The sequence below is a fragment of the Scyliorhinus canicula genome, chromosome 1, assembly GCF_902713615.1.
Source record: "Scyliorhinus canicula chromosome 1, sScyCan1.1, whole genome shotgun sequence".
Classification (NCBI taxonomy): Eukaryota; Metazoa; Chordata; class Chondrichthyes; order Carcharhiniformes; family Scyliorhinidae; genus Scyliorhinus; species Scyliorhinus canicula.
In genome coordinates, this window is record NC_052146.1 from 32,779,323 (window position 1) to 32,800,105 (window position 20,783).

The window sequence follows — 20,783 nt, forward strand, 5'->3', positions numbered from 1 at the left end:
GTTAGGATCTGGAATGCACTAAGTGTGGTGGAGGCAGGGTCAATTGATGCTTTAAAATGGGATTGGATCATTATGTGAAAAGGAAATATTTGCAGGGCTATGAGAAAAAGGCAAGAAAGTGACATGAGGTAAAATGCTTCTTCAGAGGGCTAGCAGAGGCATGACAGGCTGAATGGTCCCCTTCTGTCTGTAGTAGCTCTGTGAATTCATTGAAGTGCACAACTGGTTATTTTAGAAATAAAGAAGGGTAAATACAAAGTGGAGTTGTATGGCTACATGCAGCCACTGATGTCTGTACTCACCCTCATGAGGTACGCAGTACACAGGACCATCATCTGCAGTATCAAAAGAGGAAAATGAGCCATGGGAAGACCAGGATGGCGATGGCTGATCCATCATAGATGGTGGCTCAATAAAGCTGCAATTCAAGGTGTTTTCCATGTCATGGTGGGCCACTAAAGGAAGAAGCAGAGGATTAGAAAAGGGAGTAGGCAGACCAGCCTAAAGAAACATTTACATGTCACGTTTACCCATTTGCCATCAGTGATGTGTCTGCAACTTGATAGTCCAGAGAATGTTGCATTGACTCATTTCGAACTAAACACTACCCATCGTAAACATTCCAAATAGCGTAACTCCAACTAACCTGTATGAAGGATTATTCCAATTATTCCACACACTTTGCACATATTGCTCCTAAGATCTATTTAAAAATAATATTCTTTGGGCTTACCTTTTTGCCTTATATTCCAGGTTTACCCTTTTTATCTATGCCCCTTCATATTTGGCAAATTTTGATCTTCATATTGCCCAACGAATAGCGCATGCAGTCTCACAGATCCAGCGTTAATTGATTATGCTTAATTATATTCAGATTAAAGAGATTCATTGGCATTGCACTGACTAGTGCACATATAAAGAGGCACACTTAAACTGAGGTATGGTTTAATTAGGAGGTGTATGCTTGTAATATTTCACTCTGTAAATAAACGTAAGACTGAGTGAAGCTTGGTTGCAGTACAGTCCTTCACCAACTGGACTTGTGAAATGGAACATCCAGCAGTTCAATACGTCACTCAGTGACACAGCGGCTGCATTATATTATCATGAAGGCTCATTGCTCCGTGACTATCAGATGGGACTTCCACCTCCTATTTTGATTCGGCTCCATCTGATGTTCCCTCCTGCAGTGGATAATTGCTCTTAACCAAGGGCAAAATGTTGTTGACATATGAATTGGCATTAGCACCGGGTTTAATGCTCCATAAAAAACACTTGAAAATTACATCTCTGACAGCATGACTGTATGAGTAGGATGAATTCCACCATCCGTCACCCCGACCTTTCCAGTCTTTAGTTCCTGCGGAGCCTCATGTACTTTGTGCCATCTTCACGCTGACTAACTGAAAGGCGCTTCGCATTGTGAAGTAGCGGGATGCTAACTAAACTGTTTACTAACATGGATGTAATACCATGGTGATGCCTCAGGAACATGTGAAGAATTCCTAACCTTTGTGTTTTTCGTGATGTTCAGCTTTGATGTGGTTATTTCATTAGCTGCAGTAGCAGCTGTGGGTGATTATGGTTGATCTGTGCTAATCGTGGCCTCCACGTCTACCTCTTTATTACACAGCAACCGATGCAGGAAAGAAAATAATATTTCAGGCAAGCTGCCAGGCTGCTGAGATGAAGCCAGGCACTGACTCGCTGTTAGCACAGACTAACAGGAGCTTCAGAATGACGAATGATGGAGCAGACACAGAAATAAACTCAATGCTGATGACCCAGTTCGTATCAGGCAGAGGATTCCCTGAAATATTGGTTACTAAGTTGTTGAGGACCAGTTTCCGGATTCCACAGGTGAAGGCCAGTCCGCTTTGGGTTACTCTGTCACTCTCCACTCTCTTCTCCTTTAATATCATCCTTAAATCCATCTTTTGGTAGGCTGGCAGTGTTAGACACAGGGGATGAGGAGGCTCATACAGTGTGCAAGTGCTAGCATAGACCGGCTGATGAAAATTTACCTATTTTTATGCTGTCAGTTCCATGTAATTCTTTGAACAGTCTTTTGGTCAGCCTTCCTAGTATCAGCCCCTTTGACTTAGCATCAGTCATTTTTGAACACACCCCTGTTACGTGCCGAGGAACATTTTTCTATGTTAAAGTCATTATATAAATACAAGTCATTGTTGGGTCTGTGACAAAAGTAGAGTAACTTTGTCCATTGTTTATGAGTTTTTGCTCAGTATTGCCTTGTGTTGCTTGAAGAGACATCAAACTCTCAAAATGGCTGCTAAATTCTAGTAAATTGCCTGTCTTTCTGATCTTGCCTAAAGGATATGAAAATAGACTAACTGAGTAACAGATATGAGTGTAACTAATATCACCATTGGCTTATTTCATGGCTGTCAGCTTTGCCATCTTATTTTGATATACAACTGGACAATATTCTCTGGCTCAAGTGTATAGGGATACAAATATAAGCATCTTGTGGGGCTTTTTTTTAATATGCATGATTGATTATAGAATCATAGAATCCCTACAATGCAGAAGGAGACCATTCGGCCCATCAAGTCTGCACCGGCCCTCTGAAAGAGCACTCCACCTAAGTCCACTTCCATGACCCCAGACTGCCCTTTTTGAGATTAAGATATATGTCAGTTTCATAGAATTCACAGTGCAGAAGGAGGCCATTTGGCCCATCGTGTCTGCACTGGCCCTTGGAAAGAGCATCCCACTTCAGCCCACACTTCCAACCTATCCCCATAACCCCACCTAACCTTTATTTGGACACTAAGGGCAAGTTAGCATGGCCAATCCACCTAACATGCACATCTTTGTACTGTGGGAGGAAACCAGAGCACCCGGAGGAAACCCACGCACACACGGGGAGAATGTGCAGAATCCGCACAGACAGCGACCCAAGCCGGGGATCGAACCTGGGACCCTCGAGCTGTGAAGCAACTGTGCTGACCACTGTGCTACCGTGCTGCCTTTATTTGTTTATGCCCAACTATTTTAACAAGTATTTATTAGCCTTTGTGTTCAAAATTCGGAGCATTCCATCGGAAATTATCAGAAAAACAAATTGTCACATAAATGTTACTAATCAGGGAATTTGTAATTACTGTATATTCAGTGTGTCATTGGGTGGGTGTTGGGCCTCTGGTGGATGCATTGCCGGCATATGCCACTACCCCCTGTGCCCCTGATGGCAATGAGGACCTGCCGGCCTCTGGTTGGCTGGCACCTCTTGATGGGAAGGACATTCGCTGCTGGAGTCCTGAATCCTAGGGAGGCCCTGACCAATGCCACTTGGGTGTCCGAAGTTCACTTAATACTGTTGGATCTCCACTTTGCACCGACTGGAGTTTCCCCACTGGTTCACCAACCGGTGGGCAAAAAGCCCACATCAGGGTGATTAAATCCTGCCCATTGTTCACTCATCCATTTGTTATCTAAAACATCTGTTTGGCCGTTTTAGCCCAAGCCATGATGTTGAGACGTTTTTATACTGATGGGACAACAAACAATTTTCTCTTGTGTAATATCTTGTGTAATAGGGCAGCACGGTAGCATTGTAGATAGCACAATCGCTTCACAGCTCCAGGGTCCTAGGTTCGATTCCGGCTTGGGTCACTGTCTGTGTGGAGTCTGCACATCCTCCCCGTGTTTGCGTGGGTTTCCTCCGGGTTCTCCGGTTTCCTCCCACAGTCCAAAGATGTGCAGGTTAGGTGGATTGGCCATGATAAATTGCCCTTAGTGTCCAAAATTGCCCTTAGTGTTGGGTGGGGTTACTGGGTTCTTGGGATAGGGTGGAGGTGTTAACCTTGGGTAGGGTGCTCTTTCCAAGAGCCGGTGCAGACTCGATGGGCCGAATGGCCTCCTTCTGCACTGTAAATTCTATGTAATCTTAAAACATAATGACTAGTATTTGCACTACTTTGCGCAGGTTTTATTGAAGATGATTTTCCCACAATTGGCAAAGCCACCACAAAAGGTTCAGGTAAAGATGGTCCCTCCCACAAAACTGACCGCGCCTCAAGGTTGAATGAATAAAGATTGTGAGTTTCTACCAATTGTACCCATTTGTAATCTGATGAAGGGACTCATTAAAGTAACCTCTCCGGATGCAAAGCTTTAAAAAGGCATGTTGAAAAACTAAATACTATTACAAATATGAGATCTTATTAGATGATTATGTTTTAAACAGTCTCCTTTAATTCAAGGCAAAATTTAGTAGCATAGTGGGACTTAAATGGAAAATGCTGAAAAAACTCAGCAGATCTGGCAGCACCTATGGGCAGAGAACATGGAGCTAACATTTTGAGTTCATATGGACTCCATTTTCCCTCTTCACAAATTCTGCTGAGTTTTCCCAGCATTTTCTGTTTTTATTCCAGATTCCAGCAGCCACGGTATTCTGCTCTTATTTCAGCGCAGAGGGACATGCGCCTTCAAACAAAGTCTGCCCAGAGACAAGTCCATGTGACCTGGTTGCATAGGGACGGGGGCACGTGCCGAAATGTATGCGCCTGGCTCAATGTAAATCAAACTGAACTCTGGTGGCCAGTGAATACTCACTGAGAACTGATGTCTTTGGATGACTTTCAACTTTGAAGGCACTATAAATCTGCAAGTCACTGTTGTTGAGGACACCCCTGACTAATATAAATAGAGTGCATATGCAGGATCAATATCTAGACTGGGAAGATGTCTACCGTTGCCACTTTTTGATTTGCAAACTGTGCAGTTTCAAATGTTTGCAGAAAGCTGCAAGAATATTTTATTTCAATTCAATTCCCAGGAGGGTTTAGGTTTAAATACTTTACATGGCAGTTTCCAACAAAATAATCTTGTGCTATGTAACAGGAAACAGGCTAAAGGTGGATAAATCACCCAACTGGATGGACTACACCCCAGGGTTCTGAAGGAGATTGCTGAGGAGATTGTGGAGGCATTGGTGGTGAACTTTCAGGAATCACTGGAGGTAGGAAGGGTCCCAAAGGACAGGAAAATAGCTAATGTAACACCGCTGTTTAAGAAGGGAGGGAGGCAGAAGACGGGAAATTATAGACTGGTTAGCCTGACTTCGGTCATTGGTAAGATTTTAGAGTTTACTCAGGATGAGATTTCTGAGTACATAGAAGTGCATGGTAAAATATGGCTGAGTCAGCATGGTTTCGTCAAGGAGAGATAATGCCTGACAAATGCCTGATGGAACTCCAGCTCCTCAGAGACCGTGTTAGGGAACTGGAGCTGGAGCTGGATGAACTATGGATCATCTGGGAGGCAGAGAGGGTAATAGACAAGAGTTATAGGGAGGTAACCACGCCCAAGGTACAGGCCAAGAGTAGCTGGGTTACAGTCAGGGGAAAGAAAACAAACGGACAGACAGTGCAGGGATCCCTCGTGGCTGTTCCCCTTCAAAACAACTATACCGTTTTGGATGCTGTTGGGAGGGATGACCTACCGGGGGATGGCCCTAGCGGTCGGGTCTCTCGCACTGAGTCTGGCTCTGGGTCTCAGAAGGGAAGGGGGGAGAATAGAAAAGCAATAGTGATAGGAGACTCAATGGTTAGGGGAATAGATAGGAGATTCTGTGGTCGCGAGACAGGCTCCCGGAAGGTATGTTGCCTCCCAAGTTCCAGGGCCAGGGATGTCTCGGATCGTGTCTTCAGGATCCTTAAAGGGAGGGGGAGCAGCCAGAAGTCGTGGTGCACATTGGTACCAACGACGTAGGTAGGAAAAGGGGTGAGGATGTAATAAACGAGTTTAGGGAGTTAGGCTGGAAGTTAAAAGCCAGGAAAGACAGAGTTGTCATCTCTGGCTTGTTGCCGGTGCCACGTGATAGCGAGGCTAGGAATAAGGAGAGAGTGCAGTTGAACACGTGGCTGCAGGAATGGTGTAGGAGGGAGGGCTTCAGGTATTTGGATAATTGGAGCGCATTCTGGGGAAGGTGGGACCTGGACAAGCAGGACGGGTTGAATCCGAACCAGAGGGGCATCAATATCCTGGGAGTGAGGTTTTCTAGTACTCTTCGGGAGGGTTTAAACTAATTTGGCAGGGGAATGGGAACCGGATTTGTAGACCGGCAACTAAGGAAGCTGATATCCAGGACATCAAATCATGTAGTGAGGCAGTGGGGAAGGTAACACGGACAAAGGAGAGTGCTTGCAGGCATGGAGATCAGTTGAAGTGTGTATACTTCAACACAAGAAGCATCAGGAATAAGGTGGGTGAACTTAAGACATGGATCGGTACTTGGGACTACGATGTGGTGGCCATCACGGAAACTTGGATAGAAGAGGGGCAGAAATGGTTGTTGGAGGTTTCTGGTTATAGATGTTTCAAGAAGATTAGGGAGGGTGGTAAAAGAGGTGGGGGGGGGGGGGGTTGCATTGTTAATTAGAGATAGTATAACAGCTGCAGAAAGGCAGTTCGAGGAGGATCTACCGACTGAGGTAGTATGGGTGAAGTCAGAAATAGGAAAGGAGCAGTTACCGTGTTGGGAGTTTTCTATAGGCCCCCCAATAGAAGCAGAGATGTGGAGGAACAGATTGGGAAACAGATTTTGGAAAGGTGCAGAAGTCACAGGGTAGTAGTTATGGGTGACCTGAACTTCCCAAATATTGAGTGGAAACTCTTTAGATCAAATAGTTTGGATGGGGTGGTGTTTGTGCAGTGTGTCCAGGAAGCTTTTCTAACACAGTATGTAGATTGTCCAACCAGAGGGGAGGCCATATTGGATTTGATACTTGGTATTGAACCAAGGCAAGTGATAGATTTGTTAGTAGGGGAGCATTTTGGAGATAGTGACCACAATTTAGTGACTTTCACTTTAGTAATGGAGATGGATAGGTGCGTGCAAAAGGGAAAGGTTTACAATTGGGGGAAGGGTAAATACAATGCTGTCAGACAAGAACTGACATGTGTAAGTTGGGAACATAGGCTGTCAGGTAAGGGCACAATTCAAATGGGGAACTTGTTCAAGGAACAGCTACTCCGTGTCCTTGATATGTATGTCCCTGTCAGGCAGGAAAGAGATGGTCGAGTGAGGGAACCATGGTTGACAAGCGCGGTTGAATGTCTTGTTTCGAGGAAAAAGGATACTTGCGTAAGGCTGAGGGATACTTGCGTAAGGCTGAGGAAACAAGGTTCAGATAGGGCACTGGAGAGATACAATCTAGCCAGGAGGGAACTGAAGAAAGGGATTAGGAGAGCTCAGAGAGGGCATGAAAAATCTTTGGCGGGTAGGATCACGAGGGTAGGTCCTATCAAAGACAGTAGCGGGAAATTGTGTATTGAGTATAGGGGCCTCACGGTAGCATGGTGGTTAGCATCAATGCTTCACAGCTCCAGGGTCCCAGGTTCGATTCCCGGCTGGGTCACTGTCTGTGTGGAGTCTGCACGTCCTCCCCGTGTGCGCGTGGGTTTCCTCCGGGTGCTCCGGTTTCCTCCCACAGTCCAAAGATGTGCGGGTTAGGTGGATTGGCCATGCTAAATTGCCCGTAGTGTAAGGTTAATGGGGGGATTGTTTGGTTACGGGTATACCGGTTACGTGGGTTAAGTAGGGTGATCATTGCTCGGCACAACATCGAGGGCCGAAGGGCCTGTTCTGTGCTGTACTGTTCTATGTTCTATGTTCTATGAGTCTGAAGAGATAGGAGAGGTCTTGAACAATTACTTTTTGTCAGTATTTACGAATGAGAGAGGACAGTGTGAAACAGACTGGTGAGCTTGAGGAGATGCTTGTTAGGAAGGAAGATGTGTTGGGCATTTTGAAAAACTTGAGGATAGACAAGTCCCCCGGGCCTGACGAGATATATCCAAGGATTCTATGGGAAGCAAGAGATGAAATTGCAGAGCCGTTGGCAATTATTTTCCGTCCTCACTGTCAACAGGGGTGGTACCAGGGGATTGGAGAGTGGCGAATGTCGTGCCCCTGTTCAAAACAGGGAATAGGAATAACCCTGGGAATTACAGGCCAGTTAGTCTTATTTCAATGGTAGGCAAAGTAATGGAAAGAGTACTGAGGGATAGGATTTCTGAGCATCTGGAAAGACACTGCTTGATTAGGGATAGTCAGCACGGATTTGTGAGGGGTAGGTATGCCTCACAAGTCTTATTGAATTATTTGAGGAGGTGACCAAGCACGCGGATGAAGGTAAAGCAGTGGATGTAGTGTACATGGATTTTAGTAAGGCATTTGATAAGGTACCCAAGGTAGGCTTATGCAGAATGTAAGGAGGCATGAGATAGTGGGAAATTTGGCCAGTTGGATAACGAACTGGCTAACCGCTAGAAGTCAGAGAGTGGTGGTGGATGGCAAATATTCAGCCTGGAGCCCAGTTACCAGTGGCGTACCGCAGGGATCAGTTCTGGGTCCTCTGCTGTTTGTGATTTTCATTAATGACTTGGATGAGGGAGTTGAAGGGTGGGTCAGTCAATTTGCAGACGATACGAAGATTGGTGGAGTTGTGGATAATGAGGAGGGCTGTCATCGGCTGCAAAGAGACATAGAAAGAATGCAGAGCTGGGCTGAGAAGTGGCAGATGGAGTATAACCCTGACAAGTGTGAGGTTGTACATTTTGGAAGGGAAAATATGAATGCGGAATACAGGGTTAACGTTAAGGTTCTTGGCAATGTGGTGGGGCAGAGAGATCTTGGGGTCTATGTTCATAGATCAGTGAAAGTTGCCACTCAAGTGATAGAGCTGTGAAGAAGGCCTATGGTGTGCTAGCATTCATTAGCAGAAGGATTGAATTTAAGAGCCGTGTGGTGATGATGCAGCTGTACAAAACCTTGGTAAAGCCACATTTGGAGTACTGTGTGTAGTTCTGGTCGCCTCATTTTAGGAAGGATGTGGAAGCTTTGCAAAAGGTGCAAAGGAGATTTACCAGGATGTTGCCTGGAATGGAGAGTAGGTCTTACGAGGAAAGGTTGAGGGTGCTCGGCCTTTTCTCATCAGAACGGAGAAGGATGAGGGGTGGCTTGATAGAGGTTTATAAGATGATCTGGGGAATAGATAGAGTAGACAGTCAGAGACTTTTTTGCCGGGTAGAACAAACCATTACAAGTGGACATAAGTTTAAGGTGAATTGTGGAAGATATAGGGGGGATGTCAGAGGTAGGTTCTTTACCCAGAGAGTAGTGGGGGCATGGAATGCACTGCCTGTGAAAGTAGTTGAGTCGGAAACATTAGGGACCTTCAAGCGGCTATTGGATAGGTACATGGATTACGGTAGAATGATGGGGTGTAGATTAATTTGTTTTTAATCTCGGACAAAATTTCGGCACAACATTGTGGGCCAAAGGGCCTGTTCTGTGCTGTATTTTTCTATGTTCTATGTTCTATGTTCTAAATCTATTAGAATTCTTTGAAGAGGTAGCACAGAGGTTATACAAAGGACAGTCAGTGGACATGACCTATTTCAATTTCCAGAAGGCCTTTGACAAGGTGCCGTACAGGAGGCTGCTAAGTAGATAGAGGATTGACTGACTGGCGAAGGTAGAGAGTGGGGATAAAGGGATCTTTTTCAGGATGGCAGCTAGTGACTAGTGTTCCGCAGGGGTCAGTGTTGGGACCATAACGATTCACGATATACATTAATGATCTGGAAGAATGAACTGAGGGCATTGTTACTAATTTTGCAGATGATACAAAGATATGTAGAGGGACAGGTGTTGAGGAAGCGGGAAGGCTGCAGGAGGACATGTCAGACTAGGGGAGTGGGCAAAGAAGTGGCAGACGGAATGCAATGTGGAAAAGTGTGAGGCTATGACTGTGGTAGGAAAAATAGAGGGCATGGACTATTTCCTAAATAGGAAAAGACTTCGGAATCTGAAGCACAAAGGAACTTAGGAGTCCTAGTTCAGGGTTCTCATTAGGTTAAAATGCAGGTTCGTTGGCAGTCAGGAAGGTAAATGCAATGTTAGCATTCATGACGAGAGGGTTAGAATACAAGAGCAGGGATGTACTGCTGAGGCTGTATAAGGCTCTGGTCACACCCCATTTGGAATATTGTAAGCAGATTTAGACCCCATATCTAAGGAAGGTTGTGCTGGCCTTGGAGGGGGTTTAGAGGATGTTCACAAGAATGATACCTGGAATGAAGAGCTTGTCGTATGAGGAAGGTTGTGGACTCTGCGTCTGTACTCGATCTCTTTGAAACTTACAAAGTACTGAGAGATCTAGATAGAGTGGATGCGGAGAGGATGTTTCCACTGGTAGGAGAGACTAGAACCTGAAGGCACAGCCTGAGACTGAAGGGATGATCCTTTAAAACTGAGAAGGAATTTCTTCAGCCAACAGGTGGTGAATCTGTGGAACTCATTGCCATAGAAGGCTGTAGAGGCCAAATCACTGAGTGTCCTTAAGGCAGAGATAGATAGGTTATTGATTAATAGAGGGATCAGGGGTTACGTGGAGAAGGCAGGAGAGTGGAAATGAGAAACATATCAGCTATATCGAATGACAGAGCAGACTCGATGGGCCGAATATACTAATCCTGCTCCTATATCTTATGGTGTTATGGCTGTTTAGGCCTAGAAGCAGGGCAGTGCCTGAAAAATGTACTGGAAGTAGATCTGACATTTGGTTTATCCATTAAGCGGGCAGCTCTTGGTCTGAACATAACATTATAAGTTAAACTGTTTGCAAAGGGAATACAGTGTGGAGGTGGGAATAACTATGCAGGTGTAGACGTTTAGACAACGCGACACCAGGAACACGGAAATCAGCCAAAACAAAAAGGCCTCAGGATTAAAACATTCCTTTTGGAGTGATATAAGAGCCTCTGGGAGGAAGCAAGAGGCATACTAACTTTGTTAAGAGAAAAAAAATCTCACTTTCTAGAGAAGTTTCTTTACTGAAATAACAAAGGGAGATTTCCTCTTGTTTGTGCAAGCCTGCTCTTGATAAATGTTATGCAAAGGACACTATCCTCCACAATGTTTTAAGAAAATATTGAATGTTCAGCTAGTTAACCAGCATTTGAAAAAAGACAAAACATATGAGCATTACAGATATAGACCCTTAATCAGGCCTCAAAAAAATGTCCATCTATTTCACGTTAATCCATCTTTTCTCATTCCAATTCTATGCCCTACCATGATTCTTTTATTTTTAGTTAAGATTTCCAGAATTTCCATTTTTATCTTTCCTCTCACAAAATATACATTTGTGAAAATGAAACATTTAAAAATTTTGTGGAAGAATTGGTACTCACCCACAACCTTTGGGAATTTCTGGCGCTTAATGGGAATTCTGGGTAACTTGGTGCTGATCTGGCTGAAGGTGCCACGCAGACGTCTCCTTGCCTGCTTTCCTCTGACGGTGATGGCTTGAGTGGAACTGGCGTAAGGTAAAGTACAAAATGTTAGATGGATGGTGCCTCATTTCTGCAAAGCTCATAGAGGGTTCTACCGTGACAGATGTCCCAAAGATGTCTCAAATTCTGCTCTAGATGCCATTTTTCAGGTGGCGCTGCTGCTACTAATAACATTCATGAAGAAGTTCTTTCCTTAATGGTATTGAAAATATTGGGTCACTGTGTCCATTCAATAATGGGAAGATAAAGGCAGGAAGTCGATAAATCAGGAGAGGTGGAAAATGGATTGGAGATCTGCTACTACCCACTTTACTCTATCGCCCAAAGTCAAAATCTACGGCACAGTGTCGTCACCAGAAGGCATAACTTGATGGATAAATAGACAGAGATATAGTCAGACCGATAGATAATTGGTCGATTGGGAAATCATCACGTTGGCAAGTGTTGAATTGTGATGACAATACAAATAAAACAAATAATCATCATTCATATAGTAGTTAGGTGCAATCATTAAAATAAAATATAAAATAATGAAAAATATGTCACAATGATCTGGGCTGGCAAGGTGGCACAGTGGTTAGCACTCCTGCCTCACAGTGCCAGAAACCCAGGTTCGATTCCAACCTCGGATGACTGTGTGAAATTTGTACATTCTTCCCGTGAATGCGTGGGTTTCCTCCAGGTTCTCCGGTTTCCTCCCACAGTCCAAAGATGTGCAGGTTAGCTGGATTGGCCATGCTAAATTTCCCATAGGTGGGGTTACAGTGGTAGGGTGGGGAATTGGGCCTGGGTAGGATGCTCTTTCAGAGGTCCGGTGCAGACTCAATGGGCCGAATTACCTCCTTCTGCACTGTAGGGATTCTATGAATGATGATCATTTTGGCATGCAAATCAGTACAGCATGTTTCAAAATGCAGGTCTCAATTTATAGAATTCCAATAAAAAATACAATTCCACACTGCATTTTATCTATAGTTCATATGCTGTCAGGTTGAGCTCATTCAATTCAGAACAATTTACATACTATTTTTGAATTTTATAAGATAAGGGATCGGGCTACATCATAGACTATTTGTTCTATATTTTATTTGTGAAGTGGTGCTTTTATCTCCTTAATTCTTCCGCACATTTACTGTTATCTGATGGTGGCAAGACATAGTGGCAATGGGAGCTTGATTAAAGAGTCTTCAAGTAGAATCAAAACAGAGCTTTCTCCACTTTTCAGCAATGAAACACACATTCCATTATTTGAATGTGTCTGAGGAGCTTTGGTAGGCGTTACCCGGGATTAATTTCAATGTTCGTTTCCAAACTCTTTTGCACATGTTCACGTGCTCTTTCGTAAGTCCAGCATTCCAAAGAGCCGCTATATATTCAGTGGGTCTTACGGAATTATTAAATACAATAAATGAATCGGTCAGTTTGACTTAATGCTCTCTGTTGATTTATGAGATAATCCAGTCAAATTTACCGATACTTAGTCATGATAGTCTCAGACTGTTGGCAGATGTTAACCACTGAGACAAGACATCATGTTCGTAATAGGAAAAAATAATGTGCACAATGACCCTTAAATGTAAGGCAGGATAGGTTCTTGTGGTGGATGATTAGAAATTGCATGTGATAGTCAAATAGGTGTAAACTCAACATGTGTTTGACTCAAACAGGGTGTTCAGGCAGTTCCAAGCAGAATGATCACCAATGCTGCACCATAATTGGGACATGATCACATCTTGTATGGATCTATGGACTCACTCACCAAAGAAGATTACCCAAAGCTGAGACAAATTTGAATTCTAACATTTGACTTTGTCGTGAAAACACATTAGGGAAATCCCAAAAATGGGAATAGATTCTGCTGGCAATGTTCTGGTTATATATTTTAAACTGTGGAAATATGTGAATAAGATAATTAAGATAGGGACAGAGTGACTGTGTGAATGGAACTAGGAAATTTAATATGTTAATGGGTCTAGAAATACTGTAACAGATGTTTACCAAAGGTAATTTAGTAACAATGGATAAAGAACATAGCTGGACTTGAATAGGTTGTTAAGGATTCAAAGGAAGAGATGCAAGGTGTGAAGTAAAGGCATCATAGGGAAGGTGGATGAAGGGAATTTGCTGTTCTTTTAAACTCTAAAAGCCAAAATAGAGAGATGAAGGTAATTGAGGCTCGTTCTAAATAAATTAGATCAGACAGGGGAGAGATCAAAAGGAAAAAACGCATTTAAGGAGATACTGAAAGTTAGATCTCAGTCAACAACAGGAATAGCTGTTTACCTCCAAGAAAAGTATGTGTGAAGCAAGCCTGATTTGAAAAGCAAGCAGCTAGTATAGCACAGAAGCAACCCCAAGGGGCTGGTTTAGCTCACTCGGCTAAATCTCTGGCTTTTAAAGCAGACCAAGCAGGCCAGCAGCACGGTTCGATTCCCGTACCAGCCTCCCCGGACAGGCGCCGGAATGTGGCGACTAGGGGCTTTTCACAGTAACTTCATTGAAGCCTACTTGTGACAATAAGCGATTTTCATTTCATTTTCAAGAGATGTAAAAGCCCTGTGTGGCAGAAGTTACTGGATGTTTATAGATCTTAAAATCTATAAGGTGTTGTGGAACAGATTGGAGATAGTTATCTCTGAAGGTAATTAAGTTAAGATTGTCTGGAACTGTTTACGGTAGTGATACTGTGTAAAGCCATTGCATTAGTTAAGTGTGCATACAATTAATTTTATTGTCTTTTTTCCTATTTCTTAATGAACAGTTACTTTATTAAAATAATCACAAAGTCGATGATATCATTTTCTGGGGTTCAACCTCTCCTCATACTATACAAATTACAAACACAGATGAGGGTAGTTATTTAAGGTCTTCATTATAGGAGATATTCCACTGTGAGATACATGGTGAGGAGCTAAGGGAGGAGGACTTCACATCAGATCAACATGAAAGCAGTTCATCTTATGGGATAGGTTTGATTGATTTACATGATGGCATTGGATAGCACAGGACTGGAAGAACCATTGTGGCCATCGTAGTCAGTCCCATGGTTTGACAATCTGCCATGATTGGGCGGGGGCAGGGAGGTGGGGGAGGGGGTGAGATGGAGGGCTTTTGCAGGTGACTCTGAACCTGAGAGTCACCTACAATAATCTTCAGACGTTCAAGAGCCATAAGACACAGATAAACATAACAGGCACATTTTTATTATTGCCTTAACTACGATCCTACTAGTTGTCGGGGCTAATCACTGCTGGAGGTAGAGGTCTTATGAGTCTCCACCCTGGATACAAGTCTTTGAAAATCTGGCTGATGTGTTGTCAAGATGGTATGCAGGAGTTTCGCCAGTTGTTGATTTGGAAGGGCTACATAATGTTTCAATTTCAGGGACAACATCAGAGTACAGTGATTCACGGAAGCATGTTGTACCAAAAATTGACAAAAGTCACACAGCTGTCTCCTTGACCTGAGCATACTTCACTTCGAGCACTTGCTTCCAGAGCTCTATTGTAGATTTGGATTCATGCATTATCATTAAACCCTATCCTCCTGTAATCCCAACAGTTCAATATAGATGTGTCTGTAAGGGTTTGAGAATCAGAAGCCATTGTTGATCACATCAATCATGAATGGGTTTACAAGAAAAGTGAAGTGGGGTCTCAGCTTCTGCAAGCCATCAAACCTGGGCCACCATCCTTGCAATTTATCTTTGCATTCTTCCAGTTTGTAATCTTTAACATCAGCACTGATCTTGGAAATACATCCCTTCCTAGTGTGACACTGAATTAGAATATTTGCTATTAGTCACTGAGGTTTCGTATTTTCTGGAGCTAAAATTGCAACGACTTCGGCAATACTCTTACTTCCAGATTCTCCATCAGAGAGTGTACACTTAGCATGTGAAACGTTCCATGACATAACAAAACCAACTTCAGTCGATGAGGCAGCTTCCTTACTCAAAGTAGAATCTGCTGACTATTGAGGCAAGGTCTTAACCTAGTTTTACACAATTGTGACTTGGAATGATATTTTTGTGATTTGTTTCATGGTGGCATTTGTAGCTTTGCAAGGAATGTGTGGAGCACGGCAGGTAAAACACATAGGTTTCCCACCTTTAACAGTGAATGTAAAATCTTCCTATCATATTGTTTAAAATTTTGCCCCCTGTGAAAGAGTGGATTTAATCACTCAGAGTATTGAATAAATTAACACACTCCCTTACAGAGAACAGACTGTTGGGTGAATCAACCCACTCCCCACAGAGGGAAGAGTGTTGAGTGAGTTAACCCACTCCCACATCGAGGACAATGTGTTGAGTGAGTTAATTCACTCCCCTGTGGAGGCTAGGGTGTTGAGTGAGTTAACCCACTCCCTCACAGAAGGCACTCTTCTGAGTGAGTTAACCCACACCCTCACAACGGGCACTCTGCACAGTGAGTGAACCCACTCCCTTACAGAGGGCAGGGTGTTGAGTGAGTTAAACCACTCCACCACAGAGGCCACTCTGCTGAGTGGGTTAATCCACTCCCTCAAAGAGGGCACTCTGCTGAGTGAGTTAACCCACTTCCACACACAGGGTAAAGTACTGAGTCAGTTAACCCTCTCCCTCACACAGGGCACTGTGTTGAGTCAGTAAACCCACTCTCACACACAAGGCACTGTGTTGAGTGAGTTATCCCACTCCCACACAGAGGGCAGAGACTTGAGTGGATTAAGCTATTCCCACGCAGACGGTATTGTGCTGAGTGAGTTAACCCACTCATAGAATGATAGACATAGAAACATAAAAATAAGAGCAGGAGGAGGCCATTCCTCTCTTCGAGCCTGCTCCAGCATTCGTTATGATCATGGCTAATCATCCAACTCAATAGCTTGATCTTGCCTTCCCTCTATATCCTTTGATCCCCTTCAGCCCAAATGCTAAATCTAACTGCTTCTTGAAAACATACTGCGGATTCTCCATCAGTGGGATCCTCCGCTTCACCGGCAGCACCCCCTCCAGACGGCATGGAGGTGGCCACAATGGGAAACCCCATTGGCCGACTGCGGGACTGGAAAATCCCGCTGCCGGTCGAGGCTTGCCATGCCAGAAAATGGAGCTGGCGGGATGGAGAATCCCGCCCAATGTGATTTGGCCTCAACAGCTTTCTGTGGTAGCGAATTCACAGGCCAACCATTCTCTAGGTGAATAAATTGCTCCTCACCCTAAATGGTTTACCCCATATCCTCAGACTGTGACCCTGGTTCTGGACTCCCCATTATCAGGAACATCCTGCATCTACTCTGTCTTGTCCTGTTAGAATTTTAAAGGTTTCTATAAGATCCACCTCATTCTTCCACACTCCAGCAAATATAATCCTAACTGACTCTATCTCTCCTCATACATCAGTCCTACAATCACAGAATCAGTCCGGCAAAACTTCTCCGCACTTCCCCTATAGCAAGAACATCCTTCCTCAGATAAGGAGACATAAACTGCATACAATATTCCAGGTGTGGCCTCACTAAGGCTCTGTATAATTTCAACAACACATCCCTTCTCCTATACTCGAATCATTTCGCTATGATGGTCAATATACCATTTGCTTTCTTTACTGCCTGGTGCACCTGCATGCTTACCTTCACTGGTGTATGAGGACACTCAGGTCTCATTCCCCTCTCCTAATTTATGGCCATTCGGATAATTATCTGACTTCCTGTTTTTGCTAGAAAAGTAGATAACCTCACATTTATCCAAAGTATACTGAATCTGAAATTCATTTGCCCACTCACTCACCTTGTCCAAATCACGTTGAAGGATCCCTGTATCCTCCTCACAGCTCACCCTCCCACCCAGCTTTGTGTGATATAAAAATTTGGAGCTATTACATTTCATTCCCTCAGCTAAATCATAAATATATATTGTGAATAGCTGGGGTCCCAACACCGATCCCCTCTAGTCACTTCCTGCCATTTGGAACAAGACCCTTTATTCCTATTCTTTGTTTCCTGTCTAACAACGAGTTTTCTATCCATCTCAATACACTACCCCAATCCCAGGTGCTTGAACTTGACAAGCTAACCTCTTATGCACAATTTGTCGAAAGCCTTCTGAAAATACAAATAAACCACATCCACTGGTTCCTCGTCATCAACTCTATTAGTTACAGCCTCAAAGAATTCCAGTAGATTTGTCAAGCGTGATTTCCTTTTCATGTTTCCGTGCTGACTCTGTCTGATTCAAGCGCTTGTTTTCCAAGCGCTCTACGATCAAATCTTTGATAATGGATTCTAGAATTTTCCCCACTACCAACGTCAGGCTGACTGGTCTATAATTCCCTGTTTTCTCTCCACCTCACTTTATAAGTCTTGAGGTTACATTAGCTACCCTCCAATCTGCAGGAATTGTTCCAGAGTCTATTGAATCTTGGAAGGTGACCACCAATGCATCCACTTTTTCTAGAGCCATTTCCTTAAGTACTCTGGGATGTAGATTAGGAGGTCTGGGGATTTATCGACCTTCAACCCCATCTATTCCCCCAACACCATTTCACTATTAATACTGATCTCCTTGAGCTCCTCTCTCCCAGTAATCCTTATGTTCCCCAACATTTCTGATATATTCTTTGTGTCCGCCTCTGTGAAGACAAAAACTAAGTATGTATTTAATTGGTCAGCCATTTCTTTGTTCCCTATTATACAAATTGGTCAAGAAAAGGCCGGCACAGTGGCAGAGTGGTTAGCACTGCTGCCTCACAGCACCAGGGACTCGGGTTCGATTCCAGTCTTGGGGGATTGTCTATGAAATGTTTGCACATTCTCCCAGTGTCTTGTGAGCTTCCTCCGGGTGCTCTGGTTTCCTCCCACTGTGCAAAGATTGACCATGTTAAATTGTCCCTTTGTGTCCAAAATTACATGGGGTTACCAGGACATGGGGATTGGTTGAGGGAGTGGGCTTAGGTGGAGTGCTCTTTCAGAGAGTTGGAACAGACTCGATGGGCCAAATGGTCCTCCTTCTGCACTGTAGGTATTCTATGATTATAAATTTTCCAATTTATGATTGTTAGGGACCTACATTTCTCTTCACCTGCTTATAGAAATGTTTACAGTCAGTTCATATGTTCTCCGCAAGCTCACTCTCATACTTTCAATCCCTTGGTCCTCCTTTGCTGAATATTAAACTGCACCCAATCCTCAGGTTTGTTGTTTTTATTGGCCAATTTATATGCTCTTCCTTGGATCTAGTACTATCTCTAATTTCCCTTGTAAGCCGTGGTTGGCCACCTATCCCTTTTTACTTTTGCGTCAGGCAGGAATAATCAGCAAACAGCAATGAGTGAGTTAAGCCACAGCTGCACAGAAAGCACTGTGCTGAATGAGTTAAGCCACTCCCACACACAGCAAACAGACAGCAGTGAGTGAGTTAACCCACTCCCACACAGAGGGCACTGTGCTGAGTGATTTCACCCAGTCGCAGCCAAAAAACACAGGGCGGGATTCCCCCCCCCCCCCCCCCCGCGTGGTGGGAGAATCGCCGGGGCACCACGCAAATCACGCCACAATGACCCGATCCCTGCACGCGATTCTCCCACCCCCCCCCCCCCAAATTAGTGCCGCGAGAATTGCGCCGGGCCGCTCGGAGAATCGCCATAAACGGCGAGCGGCGATTCTCCGGCCCGAGCAGCCGGGCGTAAATGGCCTTGTCCCACCGGCGCCGTTCACACCTGGTCGCTGCCAGCAGAAGGCTTGGAGGGGTGGCCTGTGTGGGGGTGGGAGCGGGGCTCCATTCCAGGGGGGGGCCTCCGGTGGGGTCTGGCCCACGATTGGGGCTCATCAATCGGCAGGCCGGCCTCTTCCACCCCACCCACTCCCCCCCCCCCCCCCCCCCCACGGCCTACATCCTTGCATGACCGGCCCCAGAACCCCGGCGCCATGTTGATGAAGGGCCAGAGCGCTCTGTGAGGTTACCGCGCATGCGTCGGTTGGCACCGGCGGTTGCCACTGCGCATGTCATCGTTGGCGCCAGCGCAACTGCGCATGTGTGGATCCGCGGAGCCCAGTTCGCGCCAGGATCTGCGGCTGAACTGTCGCAAACCACTCCAGCGCCGTGCTGGCCCCCTGTAGAGGCCAGAATTCGACATGGGAGCGGCCTGTTTTGCGATGCTATGGACACTCTGCTTCCATTTCGGAGAATCCCGCCCACAGTGCTGAGCAAGTTAACCACCCAGACCCACAAGAAATAGTATTGAGTGTGTTAACCTACTCAGATATACAAGGGGTGGTATTGACTATGTGCGATGCATTAAGCTTCAATCTTTCAGGGTATAAACCTGATTGAGTTGAGCCATAGGTCAGCAAATCTGTTAATCCACTCATACCAATATAGAGCAGTTAGGGACAGATTTACCTGTCCACACCTGAACAGGACAATGCTGAATGAGTTAAATTCCCCATTAGCCATGTCCACAGGGGGCTGTGCTGACTAGGTTAGCCCAGTTGCACCCACAAGTGACAGCACTGATTCATAGAACATAGATTCAGTCAATCTGTTTACGTTTACAAGAGGCAGTGCTGTGTACGTTAACCCAGTTACAACTGCAGCGAGTAGCACACTCTTATTTACAAGTACGTTCGAAACCAATCTGATATGACATCAGTCAGTCGTCATTCCACGTTCCTGAGTGTGTTTAATAGTGAGTAAGCCTGGAGCCCTGTGAGAAAGGACAGTTCACTTTCATTGCAATAAACTAAAACAGACAGCCTGAAGTGATTTCTCACATCACCATCTGAGATGACATCCATCTGTTTCATCTGCACTGAATTCTAACCCCAGAATAAAGGTAATAAGCCAAAGTTAACTGATCCATTGCATTTCAAACGTAATTTTGAAAAATCTTCTTTGCATATAGTTGAGAGCTTTCAGTTGTTCGAAGTATGGTTGGTTGAGATTCTAACCCTGTGTTGTGGAATACTCACTCATTCTGCAGATTCTTCTTGTGACAGAGACAGTAACAACACAGGAACAGCAGGAGCAGGAGCAGAAGGAACAAAACCAGAGCCCCGGCCGCGATGACACCTACTCTCCCATTGGAGCCTGTGTAGAAAAAGGAAGCAAGGGTGAGTAGCCTGGAACCAACAAGAATCCACACACTGTAACAAGAGCCGAGGACCCTGAAAAAAAGGCCAGGCCAGCATTGACCGAGAGAGAAACAGAGTTAATGCGTTGAGCCCATAGACTCTTCATCAGAACACACTGAAGAATGGTTCATTGGATCAGATGTGCAGGAAATATCACAATATTGCTCTGATGGCCATTATCAGAGTGTTATAGAGAGGGGTGTAATGTACATTGGAATATGACAGTGAGTAGTTTATTAGAATGTTACAGCGAACAGAATATCAGAGTGTTACAGTGAAGGGTGTATCAGAATGCTACAGTGGAGGTACATCATAATGTTACAATCAGGCGTACA

The 20,783-nt window shown here is 44.6% G+C and overlaps 1 protein-coding gene across 1 annotated transcript in view; it reads right to left on the reverse strand.

The window, feature by feature from the left end:
• scarf2 (scavenger receptor class F, member 2) overlaps window positions 1–20,783 on the reverse strand; it is a 132,500-nt gene that overhangs the window by 9,725 nt on the left and 101,992 nt on the right. Inside the window, exons 8-10 of the mRNA XM_038781342.1 lie at window positions 20,287–20,404; window positions 11,233–11,357; window positions 303–455 (exon numbers count right to left, since the gene is read on the reverse strand). Coding sequence (XP_038637270.1) covers window positions 303–455; window positions 11,233–11,357; window positions 20,287–20,404 — 396 coding nt within the window. The remainder of the gene's footprint in view (window positions 1–302; window positions 456–11,232; window positions 11,358–20,286; window positions 20,405–20,783) is intronic.